This window comes from Hypanus sabinus, chromosome 15 (genome assembly GCF_030144855.1).
Source record: "Hypanus sabinus isolate sHypSab1 chromosome 15, sHypSab1.hap1, whole genome shotgun sequence".
Lineage (NCBI taxonomy): Eukaryota > Metazoa > Chordata > Chondrichthyes > Myliobatiformes > Dasyatidae > Hypanus > Hypanus sabinus.
The window spans coordinates 86,500,394-86,517,915 of NC_082720.1; the positions used below are offsets into that span (position 1 = coordinate 86,500,394).

Here is a 17,522-nt window from a genome sequence, read left to right on the forward strand (position 1 = left end):
CTGTTGTGGTATCTTTTCTTCCAATCTTCCACTGAACAAACGACCCAGATCACCTCGTTCTCAGGCACACAAGAAAACACACTCCCTTCATTGGATGGCTCACATTCCAAAGCACCCATTATCTCTCACCATAACCCAAGCACTGCTTCTACAGAAAGACCATTACCTTATACGTGAAACCTTTCCCAGGGTGTTACAGCTATCTAGGAGGTACAGGAACCTGAAGACACACATTCAGATGTCCTCCCTGAAGGCTTGGTTGTTTCGGGCAATTTATGGCAGAGTGTGGGGTGATGTGTATGGTTGCTGCAGGCCATGTCATTTGGTAAATTTAAAGTGGGGAGAAGGGGTTTGAGAGGGATAATAAACCAGCCATATTTGAGTAGCTGAATTGACTTGCTCCATGTTTTATGGGCCTCTTCCGCACCCTCTCGGAAGCCTCCACCTGTAACCCTGTAACAGGGTGACCAGTAATATGCATGCATACCTCTCACTCTTTCCCAATGGGGACCTGTCATGTCTCTAGGTCACGCTTCCTTCGAAGGAGATCATTCTGGCTGGGAAGGACGCAGCGGCTGAGTACGACGAACTGGCTGAGCCCCAGGATTTCCACGATGACCCAGAGTGAGTGAGGAGGGCTGAGCCCAGTTCTTCAAGGATTGTCGAAGTTTAGTTATTCAACCGTACTCGTGTGTACTGGAGCAAGGTGCACAGCACAGTGCATATAACTAAAAAACACAAAACACACACAGACACACTACAGAAAGTAATATTAACACAAATAATAAAATATATTGCAGAAGATTGACATTCAGCTTAGGGTGTATATATATTACACAAGTTAAGAAGTAAACAGGCTACTGGCGCTTCATACTTGAAGAGATCTGGGGGATGGCAGAGAGTTCAGTGGTCTCACCACTGGGGGAGGAAGCTGTTTCCCATCCTAACAGTCCTTGTCCTAATGCTACAGTACCTGTTCCTCCCACACCACTGACACCTCCCAACCCACTGAGTCCCTCAAGCAGATTGAGTGTTCCAGATTCAGTGTCATTTACAATGTTGGCATTGATAAGAGCAAGCATGCCTTTTTGGGGATTTGGTCAGACCACACATTGAGTTCAAAGGTTCAGTTTAATGTCAGAGAAATGTATACAATATACATCCTGAAATGCTTTTTCTTCACAACCATCCACAAAAACAGAGAAATGCCCCAAAGAATGAAGAACAGTTAAACATGAGAACCCCAAAGTACCCCCCCCCCAGCTCCCCCCCTCGCGAGTAAGCAGCAGCAAGGCAACGATAACCTGCCTCCCCCCCCCCCCCCCCGGCAAAAAAAAAGCCCACCCGCTACCGAGCACAAGTGTGAGCTAAGCGATAGGAAAGACACAGACCTTGCAGTTACCCCAAAGACTATCGCAATTCATCCGGCATTCGGCAACCTGCAGGTTCTCTCTCCCTAATAAGGGAGAGAGCGGTGTCCCCCATTTTCACATCGAGCAGGAGACATAACAACAACCCACTGGTTTACAATGCTAAAAAGTCTGTTCTGTCACTTTTTACAAGCTCTGTGCCTGAAGTTTGCAAAGATCTCGGGTCTTCGGGCCCACAGCAAAAGATTTTCAGGCCTCCCCAACGACACACGAGTCTCCTGCAGTGACACCGACCCTCGATCTGCCCATCACCAGGGCCCCGCGATCTTAGGCTTCCTCTCAGGCCGAACCCTTGGTGTTCTGAATATCAGCCGGTCCTGAAACCCCGAGAATGGGTCTGATTCCCTCAAAGAACCGAAGTCAGCATGTAACTCCAGGTCAGGGTCTTCAAAAGAACCCTGAAAGGGGAAAATAAAGATACTGAAGATGGAAATAGAGCTGTTTCCAAAGATGCAAGCAAAGGAGTCGCTGTTTAGCGCCATCTTAACTCTGCCTCCAAATTCCAGGAGCAGTTTTAGACCCCTTATTTAAGAAAGAATGTACTGGCATTAGAGATGGTCTGGAGGAGATTTACAAGACCAATCCTGGGGATGAAAGGATTAACGTGAGGGGTGTTTGATGGCTCTGGGCCTGTACTCACTGAAGTTTAGAAGAATGGGTGGGGTTCTCATTGAAACCTATTGAATGTTAAAGGCCTAGATAGAGTGGATGTGGAGAGGATGTTTCCTATAGTGGAAGAGTCTAGGACCAGAGGACACAGATAGAGTGGATGTGGAGAGGATGTTTCCGATAGTGGGGGAGTCTAGGACCAGAGGACACAGATAGAGTGGATGTGGAGAGGATGTTTCCTACAGTGGGGGAGTCTAGGACCAGAGGACACAGATAGAGTGGATGTGGAGAGGATGTTTCCTATAGTAGGGGAGTCTAGGACCAGAGGACACAGATAGAGTGGATGTGGAGAGGATGTTTCCGATAGTGGGGGAGTCTAGGACCAGAGGACACAGATAGAGTGGATGTGGAGAGGATGTTTCCTACAGTGGGGGAGTCTAGGACCAGAGGACACAGATAGAGTGGATGTGGAGAGGATGTTTCCTATAGTGGGGGAGTCTAGGACTAGAGGGCGCAGCCTCAGAATAGAGAATGGCCATTTAGAATAAAGATGGGGAGGAATTTCTTTCACCAGAGGGAAGTGAATCTGTGGAATTCATTGCCACAGACAGATGTTGTGGCTAAATCATTGGGTAAATTTAAAGCAGAGGTTGATAGATTCTTGATTAGTCAGAGAGTCAAAGGTTACAGGGAGAAGGCAGGAGAATGGGTTTGGGAAGGATAATAAAGCAGCCATGATAGAATGGGCTGAGTGAATGGCCTAATTCCGCTCCCTTGTTTTACGGTTATATCTATAATGTGTGTCTTGAACCTGGGTTCACAGTTTCTCAGAAAGAAGTCTGGTCATGGAGTCGTTTACCAATGAAACAGGCCCTTCAGCCACTAAATCTGTGCTAGCTATCAGTCACACAGTTACTCTAATCCCATTTCATTCTCCCCATGTTCCCATCAACTTCCCCCAGTTTCTGCCCCCTCTCTCACCCACTAGAGGCAACTTACCCCTGAGCTGAGCATTTTGGGGTGTGCGAGGAAACCAAAGCATCCTCAATTATTGTGCCTTCAGCCTTCAACCCTCTGTAAACCTCCTCATTATTTCATTTACCAAGCTGTGATCACACACAGTGATGTGAATTGGATTTCCTTTGATGTTAACTAATGTGAAGTCACTTGTGACATCTGGCTCTGTTGGTCACAGTATCGCTTGGTTAAGCTCACCACCGCCTCCTGAGATAGTTTTTCACGTAGTCCATCTTCTCCTTCCTCTCCCAGGGCTGAGGTCTTTGAAGCTATGTGGGTGTTTCTGTAGCTCTGCGTTTTTACGGGTTGTCCATGTCCAATCCTCCTCTCACAGCTGAACTTGGCAGCATGACAATAAAGTGATTAGTTCTGTCTAAACAGCATTATATTTGTTTATCACAAGTTCATTGAATCATGATGTGAACAAATATTTTGAAAGATCCTAGTTTTTAAATGTCATTTCCAGTACACAAGTGTAAAGGAGAATGGAATAATTGTTACTCCGAATTTGATGTAGTACAGGAAAAAAGTACAAGATAAAGGACACAACAATAATAAAACACATTAAATATAAATTTATGAGGGATATAGATAGTTTTTCTACTGAGGTTGGGTGAGGTCATGGGTTAAGGGTGAAAGGTGAAATGTTAAAGGCGAACATGAGGGGAAACCTCTTCACTCAGAGCCGTGAGAGTGTGGAACGAGCTGCCAGTACAAGTGGTGCATGCCAGCTCGGTTTCAACGTTTAAGAAAAATTTGGATAGGTACATGGATGGTTGGGGTATGGAGGGCTATGGTCCTGGTGAAGGTTGATGGGAATAGGCAGTTTAAGTGTTTCTGCATGGACTAGATGGGCCAAAGAGCCTGTTTCTGTGACACTGTAGCTCAGGTACATTGATCGTATGTCCGTAAAGTGACGCTAGACACAGGAGTGTGTGTGACTCTGACAGGAAATGATAAAGCAGTGGTGGTTGGGGGTGTGGAGGAGTGGGTTAGTGGGGGGAGGTGTTGATCAGCCTCACTGCTTGGGGAAAGTCACTGTTTTTGAGTCTGGTGGTCCTGTCGTACCCTCACCAGAAGCTAATAGCCTCGATGGGAGAGGGACGAACAGTCCATGAGCAGGGTGGGATGCTTCATGATGTTACTGGCCTTCCTGGCACCAAAAGAAGACAAACTTTTCACTATATCCTGGTGCAGGTGTTGATAATAAAACCTATTCCTGTTCCCTCCACAGTGTGGTGGCCTTCCGGAAATCCAACAAGGTGGGTGTCTTCATTAGGGTGATCCCGCAGAAAGAGAGCGGAGACATCAACATCAGCTTCAAGCTGCGCTACGACTTCAGAAACCCAGCGGGAGCCATCCGGCCGGCTGATGAAGCCGAACTGAGCGCAGAGGTCATCTGGCTGACCCAGCATGTTGATCTCAGGCTGGGACCCCTGGCCGCCTGAGCTTGGGACCTTCTCTACCCCTTCCCTCCCAGTGACCCCCCACCACCACACCAGAAACCCAGCGGGAGCCATCCGGCCGGCTGATGAAGCTGAACTGAGCGCAGAGGTCATCTGGCTGACCCAGCATGTTGATGTCAGGCTGGGACTTTCTCTACCCCTTCCCTCCCAGTGACCCCCCACCCCCACACCAGCAACTGGGTGTCTCTTTACTGGGGTTGGGGCAGAGGGAACCGAAAGGGTCAGAGAAACTCACCTATCTGGAGGTCACACAGGCCTCTCTTGCTGTTGATGGGGTGGGTGCAGTGATTCTTCATGGGCTGAGCAGCATATGTGGGGACGGTAAATCACAAGCATGGGATTGTGCAGTTGCTGGCAATGCAGAGCAATACACACAAAATACTGGAGGAACTCAGCAGGTCAGGCAGTATCTATAGAAAAGAATAAACGGTCAACATTTCGGACTGAAGCCCTTCATCAGGACTGAAAAGGAAGGGGGCAGTAATCAGAATACTTCCCTTTCTCACCAGTCTTCTATCCTGGGTCAGTCTTTGAAGTTGGCCCCAGGGGTAGCCCATCTTAATCTACTAGGCAAAGATCTTTCCTCTCGCAGGGGTGAGGTCTTTTAGAGCTTCTGTTGGCATTTCTATAGCTCTGGGTTCTAACAGAATAGAGTTCCTAGCCCCCATCCTTTTGCAGCTATGCTTGGAACTGTTCACAGTGGATTTAATACTTTTTCCCCCCCTTCCCCTTTATTTTGGCATCTTCCCCCTTTCTTTCCAGTCCTGATGAAGGGTCTCGGCCCAAAATATCAACTGTTTATTCTTCTACATAGATGCTGCCTGACCTGCTGAGCTCCCCCAGCATTTTGTGTGTGTCGCTCAGGATTTCCAGCATCTGCAGAATCTCATGTTTATCTTCAGCTGCATGCTTTTGGGCAAACTTGGTTTAAAATGCCATGTCTCTGGGTGAATTTGAACAAGACGTTGAAAGCTTCACGCAATGAGCAAACTGCTGTAGGAACTCTGGGGTCGAGCAGCATCTGTGTGAAGGGGTGGCAGATGAAAAAGTCCACATTTCAGATCAAGGTCTTGCTTCGGGAAAATTCCTTTCTCCCCCCCCCCCCCCCCAACTGAAACTGATCAACCGTCTGGGTTCTTCCAACGGATTGTGTGTGTTGCTACAGATTCTGGCATCTACAGCCTCTTGTGCCTTCACTGTCACTCAGCACAGTGACGCACAGACCCCTGATGTTCCTGGCCAAGAGATGGTTATGGATTTGGGATGCACCCTTCTTGCCCTCTGTGATAACCCGATTGCCAGATTCCCTCCCTCTGGCCCCACCGAGAGACAGCAACTAGGAACATTGTCCCCCACGGACAGCAAGAATTCCTCCTCCCGTTGCTGAACACTACTCTCCTCTCCCTGCCCCAGAACTGCAGCTGGAACGATTAAACATGAGATTCTGCAAATGCTGGAAATCCAGAGCAACACAAAAAGATTAGCTTTGTTTTTATCATGTACATCAAAATATTGAGGTGTGACTGATCTGCCTCACTGCACGCCTCTCGATCTCAGACCCCTCACCTTGTAACAATCTTCCTCGTGCATTAGCGTAGTTACTACTTCCTCCACCTCCTGTTGTCAGAAATCCTGCAGCTGGCACGCGAAAAGCCTAGACAAAAAAGCTATTTGACCCTTCATTGACATCCTGCATTCCACTGCTGCCCCCAGGTTTTTCACTCTCCTTGCCCTTTGTCACTGGTCATCTGTAACCTATTGCGGCTCCCTGTGTACTGCCGCCTGTAACTCCTTGCGACTCCCTGCACACCCCACTGTCTGTAACCCCTTGTGGCTCCCTGCATACAAGGTTGCCTGTAACCCCTTGTGGCTTCCTGTGTACGAGGTTGCCTGTAACCCCTTGTGGCTCCCTGTGTACGAGGTTGCCTGTAACCCCTTGTGGCTTCCTGCGTATGCAGCTGCCTGTAACCCCTTGTGGCTCCCTACGTACGAGGTTGCCTGTAACCCCTTGTGGCTTCCTGCGTATGCAGCTGCCTGTAACCCCTTGTGGCTCCCTACGTACGAGGTTGCCTGTAACCCCTTGTGGCTCCCTGCGTACGAGGTTGCCTGTAACCCCTTGTGGCTCCCTGCGTACGAGGTTGCCTGTAACCCCTTGTGGCTCCCTGCACACCCCACTGTCTGTAACCCCTTGTGGCTTCCTGTGTACGAGGTTGCCTGTAACCCCTTGTGGCTCCCTGCGTACGAGGTTGCCTGTAACCCCTTGTGGCTCCCTGCGTACGAGGTTGCCTGTAACCCCTTGTGGCTCCCTGCGTACACGGCCGCCTGTAACCCCTTGTGGCTCCCTGCGTACGAGGTTGCCTGTAACCCCTTGTGGCTCCCTGCGTACGAGGTTGCCTGTAACCCCTTGTGGCTCCCTGTGTACGAGGTTGCCTGTAACCCCTTGTGGCTCCCTGCGTTTGCAGCCACCTGTAGTCCCTGTGGCTCCCTGCGTACATGGCTGTCTGTAAACACTTGTGTTGGCTCCTTGTGTTTGCGGTTGCCTGAAACTGCTGTGCTATACCAGTTGATGTTCTAGTGTATTAACGTGTAACTTATATCAATTAAACAATAAACAAATTTCAACACTGACTGCCTGACATGTTGGGTCTTGATCTGTTGTCATACTGGAACATGGAAGAGTGGAGTACAAGGGCCTTCACCCCACAATGTCTGTGGTGACCATGAAGCTGATCTGCTGTGCCTGTCCACCGTTCTCGTGTCAGTCAATACACTTCATCTGGTTCCACCACCACACCCTCTCCAGGCACCCTCCACTCTGTTTTAAAACAGAAATCTCCGGACATCTTTAAGCTTTCCCCCTCTCCAAATGTAAGTCTTCTAATATTTGACATTTCTACCATCAGAAAAATGATTTTGCTGTCTGCCATACTTGTATCTCTGATAATCTTATAAATCTCTATCTGATCTCCCCTCAGTGTCTGCTGCTCCAGAAACTACAACCCAGGTTTACCCTCGAAAGTAGGCAGCATCCCAGCGAACCAACTTCTGCACCCTTTCTGTAATGGGGCAACCAGAATTTCATACGGTAATCCCCAAGTGCAGCCTGACTTCCTGCTGCTTCTATTGAATGCCCCAACCAGTGAAGGCCCAACATGTAGCACGTAGTCACCAGCAAGGCACACTGTCAACTCTGTTGGGAGTCTGAGGAGATTTTGTATGTCACCAAGGCTTTTTACAAGTTTCTGTGTAGAAAGCATTCTGACCAGTTCCATCACAGCCTCAAGTTCAACTTCCAGTTTATCATCATTCAACCATACACACATGTACACAAAATGAAACCATGTTCCTCTGGGACCAAGGTGCCCAACACAGTACATATGAACACCCACACACCAACACAGTAATATCACCACAAAGAATAAAGTATAGTTTGTTCATTATGTGGAGTGTCTATGACCATAACTCCCTGGCAAATTTTTCCACGGAAGTGGTTTGTCATTGCTTCCTTCTGGGCGGTGACTTTACAAGGCAGGTGATCCCGGCCATTATCAGTAATCTTAAGAGATCGTCTACCTGGCGTCCGTGGTCACGTTACCAGGACTTGTGATATGCGCCAGCTGCTGCCATGATTTCACGTGACCCTGACCCAGGGGGTGTGGGTAAGCAGGTGCTACACATTGTCCAAGGGTGACCTGCATGTTAGCGGAGGGAAGGAGAACCTTGTACCTCCTTTGGTAGATAAATATCCCCACTCCGCCAACCTTGAAATTCCAGAAGATTGACATTTAACGTAGGACACAAATTAAAAAGTAAACAGTATTACTTAAGGTGAGACGAGACCAATGCATAGAATCGCAAGAAGTTGCAGAGGGCTGTAAACAAAGCCAGCTCCATCGCAAGCACACCCTTCCACCATCAAGGACATCCTCAAGAAGATGGCCATCTTGCCATCCAGGACATGTCCCCTTCTCATTGCTGCCATCAGGAAGGATGTACAGGAGCCTTAAGAGCCATGCTCAAAGATTCGGGACATCTTTCCCTCCACCATCAGATTTCTGAAAGGAGACGCAAACCCATGAACAGTGCCTGCGTGTTGATCTTGTTGGTATTATCCTTGCTGTAATTAATAAAAAAATTTTGACTGCACTGTACTGCTGCAGCAAAACAACAACCTTCACTTTGTGTCTGTCAGTGATAATGGATCCGATTTTGATTTGGACTCACCCCCCGCCCCCATCCACTGGTGTTGCCACTGTCAGGAAGCTGTGGACTCGTACCCCAAGATCCTGCTGTAAATCAGCGGCCCTGAGCCCATTTGCCACGTAAAGGGTGTTTGAAAATGAATCTGATGTCCTGTCAAATGAAGAAAATTAGTGAACGTCTCCCCTTAGTCCTAGGGTCAATATTTGCTGTGAATATAACATTTGGTTGTTTACATCACTGTCAATTGTGCGATCTTGCTGTCCCAAGTGGGTTAATTATTACTTTCATAGGTAAGTAGTTTCAAAGAAAATCTTTGTATTGCTTGCCATGACATCAACAGCTAAACAGCAAATTGAAACACACAAACACTAATCCCTCCCACCTACACAATGTCCACATTCCTGCAGCCATTCATGTGCCTATCTGAACATCTCTCAAAAGCCTCTGATGCACTTGCCTCTACCATTCCAGGCATCCACCACTCTCTGAGTAAAAAGAACTTCCTTCTCACAGCCCCTCTGAACCTACCACTTCATTGCATAGCCTCTGGTATTAGATATTCCAACCTAGGGAAATATACTGTCTATCGACACCTCTGATACTCTCATAAACCTCTATCAAATCTCCCCTCGGCCTCCGCCAGTCCAGAGAAAGTGACCCTAGCCTGTTCGGTCTCTCGTTGTAGCACACGCCCTCTAAACCAGGCAGCATCCTGGTGAACCTTTCTTGCAGCCTCTCCAAAGCCTCGACATCCTTCCTATAGCGGGGCGACCAGAACTGTACACAATACTCCAGCTACTCAAGAAGTGTTGTAGGAAAAGCGGATGATAGTGCTGAAGGTGAGGTAGCCGGTTTACAAACAGAGGCAACGAGTAGTGAGCAGAGGGGGCTGACAGGGCAACAGGATGAGTTGCAACGTAAAAGGCAGACAAAATTGAAAAGCTTAACAGGAAGGAGCTTAAGAATTAAATTAGGAGAGCCAGAAGGGGCCATGAGAAGGCCTGGGCAGGCAGGATTAAAGAAAACCCCAAGGCATTCTACAAGTATGTGAAGAGCAAGAGGGTAAGGCGTGGGAGAGTAAGACCTGTCAGGTATGAGGTATTTCATCAAGCAGTACTTAATGAATGCTTCACTTCAGTATTCACTATGGAAAAGGATCTTGGTGATTGTAGTGATGACTTGCAGCAGACTGAAAAGCTCGAGCATGGAGATATTAAGAAAGAGGATGTGCTGGAGCTTTTGGAAAGCATCAAGTTGGATAAATCTCTGGGACCGGATGAGATGTACCCCAGGCTACTGTGGGAGGCGAGGGAGGAGATTGCTGAGCCTCTGGTGATGATCTTTGCATCACCAATGGGGATGGGAGAGGTTCCTGAGGATTGGAGGGTTGCAGATGTTGCTCCCTTATTCAAGAAACGCAATAGAGACCCCATTTGGAATACTGTGCTCAGTTCTGGTCACCTCACTACAGGAAGGATGTGGAAACCATAGAAATGGTGCAGAGGAGATTTAAGATGATATTGCCTGGATTGGGGAGCATGCCTTATGAAAACAGGTTGAGTGAACTCGGCCTTTTCTCTTTGGAGTGACGGAGGATGAGAGGTGACCTGATAGTGGTGTACAAGGTGATGAGAGGCATTGATTGTGTGGATAGTCAGAGGCTTCTTCCCAGGGCTGAAATGGTTGCCACAAGAGGACACAGGTTTAAGATGCTGGGGAGTAGGTACAGAGGAGATGTCAGGGGTAAGTTTTTTTACTCAGAGAGTGGTGAGTGCGTGGAATGGGCTGCCGACAACGGTGGTGGAGGCAGATACGATAGGGTCTTTTAAGAGACTTTTGGATAGGTACATGGAGCTTAGAAAAATATAGGGCTATGGGTAACACTAGTAATTTCTAAGGTAGGGACATGTTCGGCACAGCTTTGTGGGCCGAAGGGCCTGTATTGTGCTGCAGGTTTTCTATGTTTCTATGTTTAAAATCAAAACAGGTGAATACAGGACTGACGGTGTTGTATCTGATGAACTTGCAGCACAGTTATAGATTGGCAGGAATGATGTTGCAGGCATCAATGAATCATGGCTGAAAGAAGATTATAGCTGGGAGCTTAGTGTCCAAGGACACACAATGATTTGGTTTTGTACTGATTTTTTCTGAAGAAGCTCGAACTTTCTTAATCCAGAGCGGTGGCTCAGTCCTGCCTGGGGTGGGTCTCTGCCGCCACCTGCTGTCCATCGCAACAATGACAACATGTGGAATTGGCTGAAATACTGGGCGACGACGACAGGGGGAGATACTGAGTCACACAGCGTGAAAGCAGTCCCTTCGGCCCATCTCGCCTTTCATTCACGTTCAAGGTTCAAAGTACAAAGAAAATTTATTATTAAACTACATATACATCACCATTTACAACCCTGCGATTCATTTTCTTCTGGGCATACTCAATAAATTTATAGTATTATAACTATAACAAAATCAATGAAAGACCACACCAACTTGGGCTTTCATCCAGTGTGTAAAAGACAACAAACTGTGCAAATACAAAGAGAAAGAAATAATAATAAATGAATAAGCAACAAATATTGAGATCATGAGACGAAGAGTCCTTGAAAGTGAGTCTATAGTTTGTGGGAAAAGTTCAATGATGGGGCGAGTGGAGTTGAGTGGTTTCTCTCTCCCCTCCCCAACCTTTTAAATCTATTTTCTTTTTTTCTCCAGTTCTGCCAAAGGGTCTTGGCCTGAAACATCAACTGTGTATTCTTTTCCATAGATGCTGCCTGGCCTGCTGTGTTCCTCCAGCATTTTGTGTGTGTTGCTTTGATTTACAGCATCTGCAGATTTAGGAGCTGTTGGACCCAGGAGGGGTCCTTTGAAATAATAACAATGAGAACCCCCTCCGCCCCAATCCTCTGATGAGGACTGGCTCATGGATCTCTGGTTTCCTCCTCCTGAAGTCGATAGTCAGCTCCTTGGTCTTGCTGACATTGAGTGAGAGGGTGTTATTGTGGCACCACTCAGCCAGATTTTCACACTCCCTCCTGTATACTGATTCGGCCCACAACAGTGAGCTTAGCCCTCTAAACCTCTCCTATTCATGTACTTTAAAACATTGCCAATGTTCTCACCTCAGCTGCTATCTCTGCCAGTTAATTCCAAATACAAACCTGTGAAGAACCTGCCCCCTGATTTCCCTTTTAAAACTCCTGTCATCCGGGCCAGGCCATCTTCTCACAGCTCCCATCGGGCAGGAAGTCTGATGTCCCCCATCACCAGGAGCAAGAATCAACCTAGTAACTATAGAGACGGGAGATCTTGCAGGTGCAGGAAATCCAGAGCAACACACACAAAATGCTGGAGGAGCTCAGCAAGTCAGGTAGCATCTACGGCGTGGAACAAACAGTCAACATTTCAGGCCGAGACCCTTCCTCAGGACTGGAAAGCCCTGGTCCATAGATGCCCGCTGAGTCCCTCCAATGTTTTGTGTGTCTTGCTCTGAATCACTACAGTTTAGCAACCACTCCGACCACTTTGCCCTAAAGTTGACGGTTATTTTTTGTTCTAATTATGTTCTCTGCGAATGAATGATGTGTAATTTCTGTCTTTCTTGTGAATGCTGTTTATCTGATGTTCTGTGCAGTACTGTTACATGTCCAGCAACAATGAAGTCAGGTAGAATTGAGTCAGGTTTCATAAACAAATAGACATTCATTAAACTCTGCTCAACAAAAATGAAAAATAAACTAACGACTAACTTAACTGGAAGTTAACTGCTATATGGCAACTCTGGAACAGTTCTTAAAGTGGTAAATACGAAAGTCAATTAGGAGAGACTTTCCTGAAGTAACGAATTCCTCGACGATGTGATGTTACTGCTGATCCCAGCTGAAATATGCTTTGTCCGAAGAATTCATGACGAAGGAAATAAAAACAGCTTAAAGCAGCTGACCTTTTTCTTGGTGAATAAACACTGCACAGCCTTCTCTACTCTTACAGGCAGGGGTTATCTCAGGTGCAGGTCACTATATCCTGAACGAAGATTCAATAGGGTTGATCCTGTATTAAACCGCTGAACTTTACTCAATCCTTCGGGTTCCCGTATTTCGGTAAAGTCTTCACTCTCCAATACTTAGACTTTAAAATTAAATCAAAGAGACATCAAACAAAACTGGCAGTGATTGGAAAAGCTGCCAGCACAATGATTCTGCACCTTACAATAGAAAGTACAACTCCACTTTGAAACAAAACTGTGACATGAGACAAACATGCAGCATAACAGAGTAACTGACAAATGAAACGATGACTCAACACAACAACTCCTGCGTCACAGCAGGCTTTCCCATTTCATACCTGCTGGAACATGTCATCATGTGACCTCACACTGGCGGGAAAATTACATCACCCCACCATCACAAGACCATTACATCATCCTCACCAGACACTCAATCACATCATGGTCGTAAGACAGTCACAAGATACCCACGGGGTATGTAACAGTCCAACACCAGCAATGTTCCCCTTAAGGAGTACGTGGCTGCCCGTGCCACTGGAGTACAAAGAATTTAAAATGCACACCAAAGGTTGTTGCCCTCATTGGCGTGTTAAGTATATTTCACATGTCATCTTCTGCTTTCTGATGCAGATGGTGTTGACAATGTGGAGTTGGTTATGATTTGTCTGCAGATTTTAGAACTGGCTGATTTATACTGTTTTTATTGAAGAAATTATTCAGAGCACACATGTTGTCACTGGGCAAAAAAAAATTGTACAGCACAAGATTTTTGTGCACACTGGTCATTATAGACTAGAGGGAGCAACAAGCTTTTCATTATGTCTGTGCGTGCACGGATTTGTGCAGTTGACATTGACCTTATCTGGAAAATCATTTGTGCTTTTCACTGTACCTTGGTGCATAATAAACCAATTCCCGACATCACACTCCTGACTCCCGAGGAAGTACCAAGCACTGTGCACTTTTCCTTCTGTATAATTCTTTATTCCATTTAATTGCTAAATGATTTTTGTTGCTGCAGGGCATACCAACATGCCGTGGCAAATTCCTAATACATGTCAATGTTTATGGTGCTTGAGGTAAACCCTTGGTGCTGCTGACAGCAGAGAGTTTACTGACGGGCTGCATCACAGCCCGGTATGGAATCCAATGCCCTCGAACGGAAAATCCTATAAAAAGTAGTGGATACGGCCCAGTCCATCACAGGTAAATCCCTCCGCACTATTGAGCACATCTACACAGAGCAGGCTGCAGGAAAGCAGCATCCATCGTCAGGGACCCCCACCACCCGGGCCACGCTCTCTTCTCACTGCTGTCATCCACTGTCAGGGACCCCCACCACCCGGGCCACGCTCTCTTCTCACTGCTGCCATCCATCGTCAGGGACCCCCATCACCCGGGCCACGCTCTCTTCTCACTGCTGTCATCCACCGTCAGGGACCCCCATCACCAGGGCCACGCTCTCTTCTCACTGCTGCCATCCACCGTCAGGGACCCCCATCACCCGGGCCACGCTCTCTTCTCACTGCTGTCATCCATGGTCAGGGACCCCCACCACCCAGGCCACGCTCTCTTCTCACTGCTGTCATCCACCGTCAGGGACCCCCACCACCCGGGCCACGCTCTCTTCTCACTGCTGACATCCATCGTCAGGGACCCCCACCACCCGGACCACGCTCTCTTCTCACTGCTGTCATCCATCGTCAGGGACCCCCACCACCCGGACCACGCTCTCTTCTCACTGCTGTCATCCATCGTCAGGGACCCCCACCACCCGGACCACGCTCTCTTCTCACTGCTGTCATCCATGGTCAGGGACCCCCACCACCCAGGCCACGCTCTCTTCTCACTGCTGTCATCCACCGTCAGGGACCCCCACCACCCGGGCCACGCTCTCTTCTCACTGCTGCCATCCATCGTCAGGGACCCCCACCACCCGGGCCACGCTCTCTTCACACTGCTGTCATCCATGGTCAGGGACCCCCACCACCCGGGCCACGCTCTCTTCTCACTGCTGACATCCATCGTCAGGGACCCCCACCACCCGGACCACGCTCTCTTCTCACTGCTGTCATCCATCGTCAGGGACCCCCACCACCCGGGCCACGGTCTCTTCTCACTGCTGTCATCCATGGTCAGGGACCCCCACCACCCGGGCCACGCTCTCTTCTCACTGCTGCCAACCATCGTCAGGGACCCCCACCACCCGGTTCAGGAACAGTTATTGCCCCTCAATCATCAGGTTCCTGAACAAGAGGGGGTAACTATAACTTCACTCAACATCACAGAAATGTTCCCACAACCTGGACTCACTTTCAAGGACTCTTCATCTCATGTTCTCGATATTTATTGTTATTTATTTATTATTATTGCTTCTTTTTTGATTTGCTGGGTTCGTTGTCTTCTGCACTCTGCTTGAACGCTCTAGCAGGGCGGTCTTTCATTGAGTCTGTTATGGTTATTATTCTACAGATTTATTTAATACGTCCACAAGAAAACGAATCTCAAATATGTACTTTGATAATAAATTTATTTTGAACTTTGGTTGATGGTTACCGATCGGCCCCTCTCCCTTTAGCTCCGATTCTTCCGGAACAGAATAGATGTGGGACAGTTGCCCGCCGAGGCGCCACTTCCGCCCCGCAGCGCCGAAGCCCCATTGCTCGTCATGAGGCCGTGAGGCGCGGGGCGTGCCGGGAAAAGGAGGCCCGCGGCCGCGCGAGGCAAGCCGGGATAGGCGAAGATGGCGACTTCTCTCGGGGCGAACACGTACAACCGGCAGAATTGGGAGGACGCGGTGAGATTTGGGACCGGGAGGGATGGACGGGGCGGAAGGGAGGGAGGGTTACCGCGCTCCCTCGGCACCAAGGGCTTGGCTCAGTTCGGGGTCCGCCGTCTGTCCCGGACCTGGGTCTCGGGTACAGATGGTTGTGCAGAGGGAGAGGGGGATGTGGAGGACGATTAACATCCCCCGGCCCCTTTTATCCGAATCCACCACCCGAACTCACAGCCTTTCATCCCCCCCCAATAAAACCCCACCAGATCTCGTCCGTCCCCACCAATCAGAGTCTCAGATCCCCACTCAATCCACCAATTAGAGTCTCAGATCTCCCTCGTCCCCTCCAGAGCTTCAAATCCCCACGACCCACCAATTAGAGCCTCAGATCCCCACGACCCACCAATCAGAGTCTCAGATCCCCACTCAATCCACCAATCAGAGTCTCAGATCTCCCTCGTCCCCTCCAGAGCTTCAAATCCCCAGGACCCGCCAATTAAAGCCTCAGATCCCCACGACCCACCAATCAGAGTCTCAGATCTCCCTCGTCCCCTCCAGAGCTTCAAATCCCCACGACCCACCAATCAGAGTCTCAGATCCCCACTCAATCCACCAATCAGAGTCTCAGATCTCCCTCGTCCCCTCCAGAGCTTCAAATCCCCACGACCCACCAATTAGAGCCTCAGATCCCCACTCAATCCACCAATCAGAGTCTCGGATCTCCCTCGTCCCCTCCAGAGTTTCAAATCCCCAGGACCCGCCAATTAGAGCCTCAGATCCCCACTCAATCCACCAATCAGAGTCTCGGATCTCCCTCGTCCCCTCCAGAGCTTCAAATCCCCAGGACCCGCCAATTAGAGCCTCAGATCCCCACAACCCACCAATCAGATCCTCAGATCTTTCCCATCCCCAACCTCACTAATTTGAACTTCCTACCACAAATCTACACCGTCGCACATTCTCCTGCTTAGCCTCCCTGCATCCTCTTGGCCTCATCCTTCAACACCCTGCCCATCAGAGATTCAAGCGGGCAGAGGTTCAATTGAGAGCAAAGTGGTTTAAAGGGATTCTGAGGTGCATTTTTTTAATATAGGGATGAGGGCATCACGATAACATAGTGCATATTCCCAGAGTTCTGAGTTCAGTTCTGAGAAGGTCGGTAAGGAGTTGTACGTGATCCACCTGTGTTTCCTGCAGTGCTCTGATCTTTTCCCACAAACCACGTTAATGAAATAAAACAGCTCACTGGAACTTGCTGCCAAAGGAGCTGGTGGAATCAGATGTTCAGAATCAAAATTCAGGCAGATTGGGCTTGTCAGATGTGGTCAGCGGCTCATCTAGGAGAAGGAAAACTCTCATCTCAAACCTCCACTGCCTTGTGGCTATGCCCACTCATGAGGAAGGCTCTGGGAGTAAAGCCCGAGGAAAATCAGGAGCTGGAGTCCTTGTGACAGTCCCGCATTGAGTTCAACACTGACTGGCAACTCCCGTGACACTGCTGGTGCCAAACTGGATCGGTCTGTGCTGTTCATCAGCTGTGTGGAGAGGGGCAAACCTGTTGCATGGGTGACAGCCTTTGCCCTGTTGTACCAAGTGGACAGCTGGGACGCAACATCCATGGCCAACCCTGACCATTTGAGAGCCTCAGTATGTATCTGAAGCATCTACACAGGAACTTAAATAAAAAGGCACAGTCCTGATGCAGGCAAATGAATTTGGTGTAGATGAAAAGAGTTAGTAAGACATGATGGGCAGTAGGGCCTTTTTCTTTGCTGTTGTATGACTCCCCCCCCATCCCCCCATCCCCCCATCAACCCATCAACCCCACCAACCCCACCATTTCCTTTCTCTGATTTAAATTCCATCCATTGAAATCCCTTCTCCATTTCTTTTTCCTCAGTCTCCAATACTATTTCCTTACTGCCTGTTAGGCCACTGGCATTTAAGGCAGCAATGAAGGTCCTCCATCTCTCTCTGTCCATACCGTCCCACTTCATTCTTCATTGCTGTTTCCG

General features: G+C 48.5%; 2 protein-coding genes across 3 annotated transcripts in view; both read left to right on the plus strand.

Annotated features, from left to right (window-relative positions):
* The window catches only part of dctn4 (dynactin 4), a 139,312-nt gene extending 132,161 nt beyond the window's left edge, over nt 1-7,151 (plus strand). For both annotated transcript variants that reach the window (XM_059990668.1, XM_059990667.1), the window contains exons 12-13: nt 527-624; nt 4,291-7,151. In XM_059990668.1, coding sequence (XP_059846651.1) covers nt 527-624; nt 4,291-4,504 — 312 coding nt within the window. In that variant the 3' untranslated portion in view covers nt 4,505-7,151. The remainder of the gene's footprint in view (nt 1-526; nt 625-4,290) is intronic.
* An 8,244-nt stretch (nt 7,152-15,395) lies between these two features.
* The window catches only part of rbm22 (RNA binding motif protein 22), a 28,930-nt gene continuing 26,803 nt past the window's right edge, over nt 15,396-17,522 (plus strand). Inside the window, exon 1 of the mRNA XM_059990672.1 lies at nt 15,396-15,528. Coding sequence (XP_059846655.1) covers nt 15,475-15,528 — 54 coding nt within the window. The 5' untranslated portion in view covers nt 15,396-15,474. The remainder of the gene's footprint in view (nt 15,529-17,522) is intronic.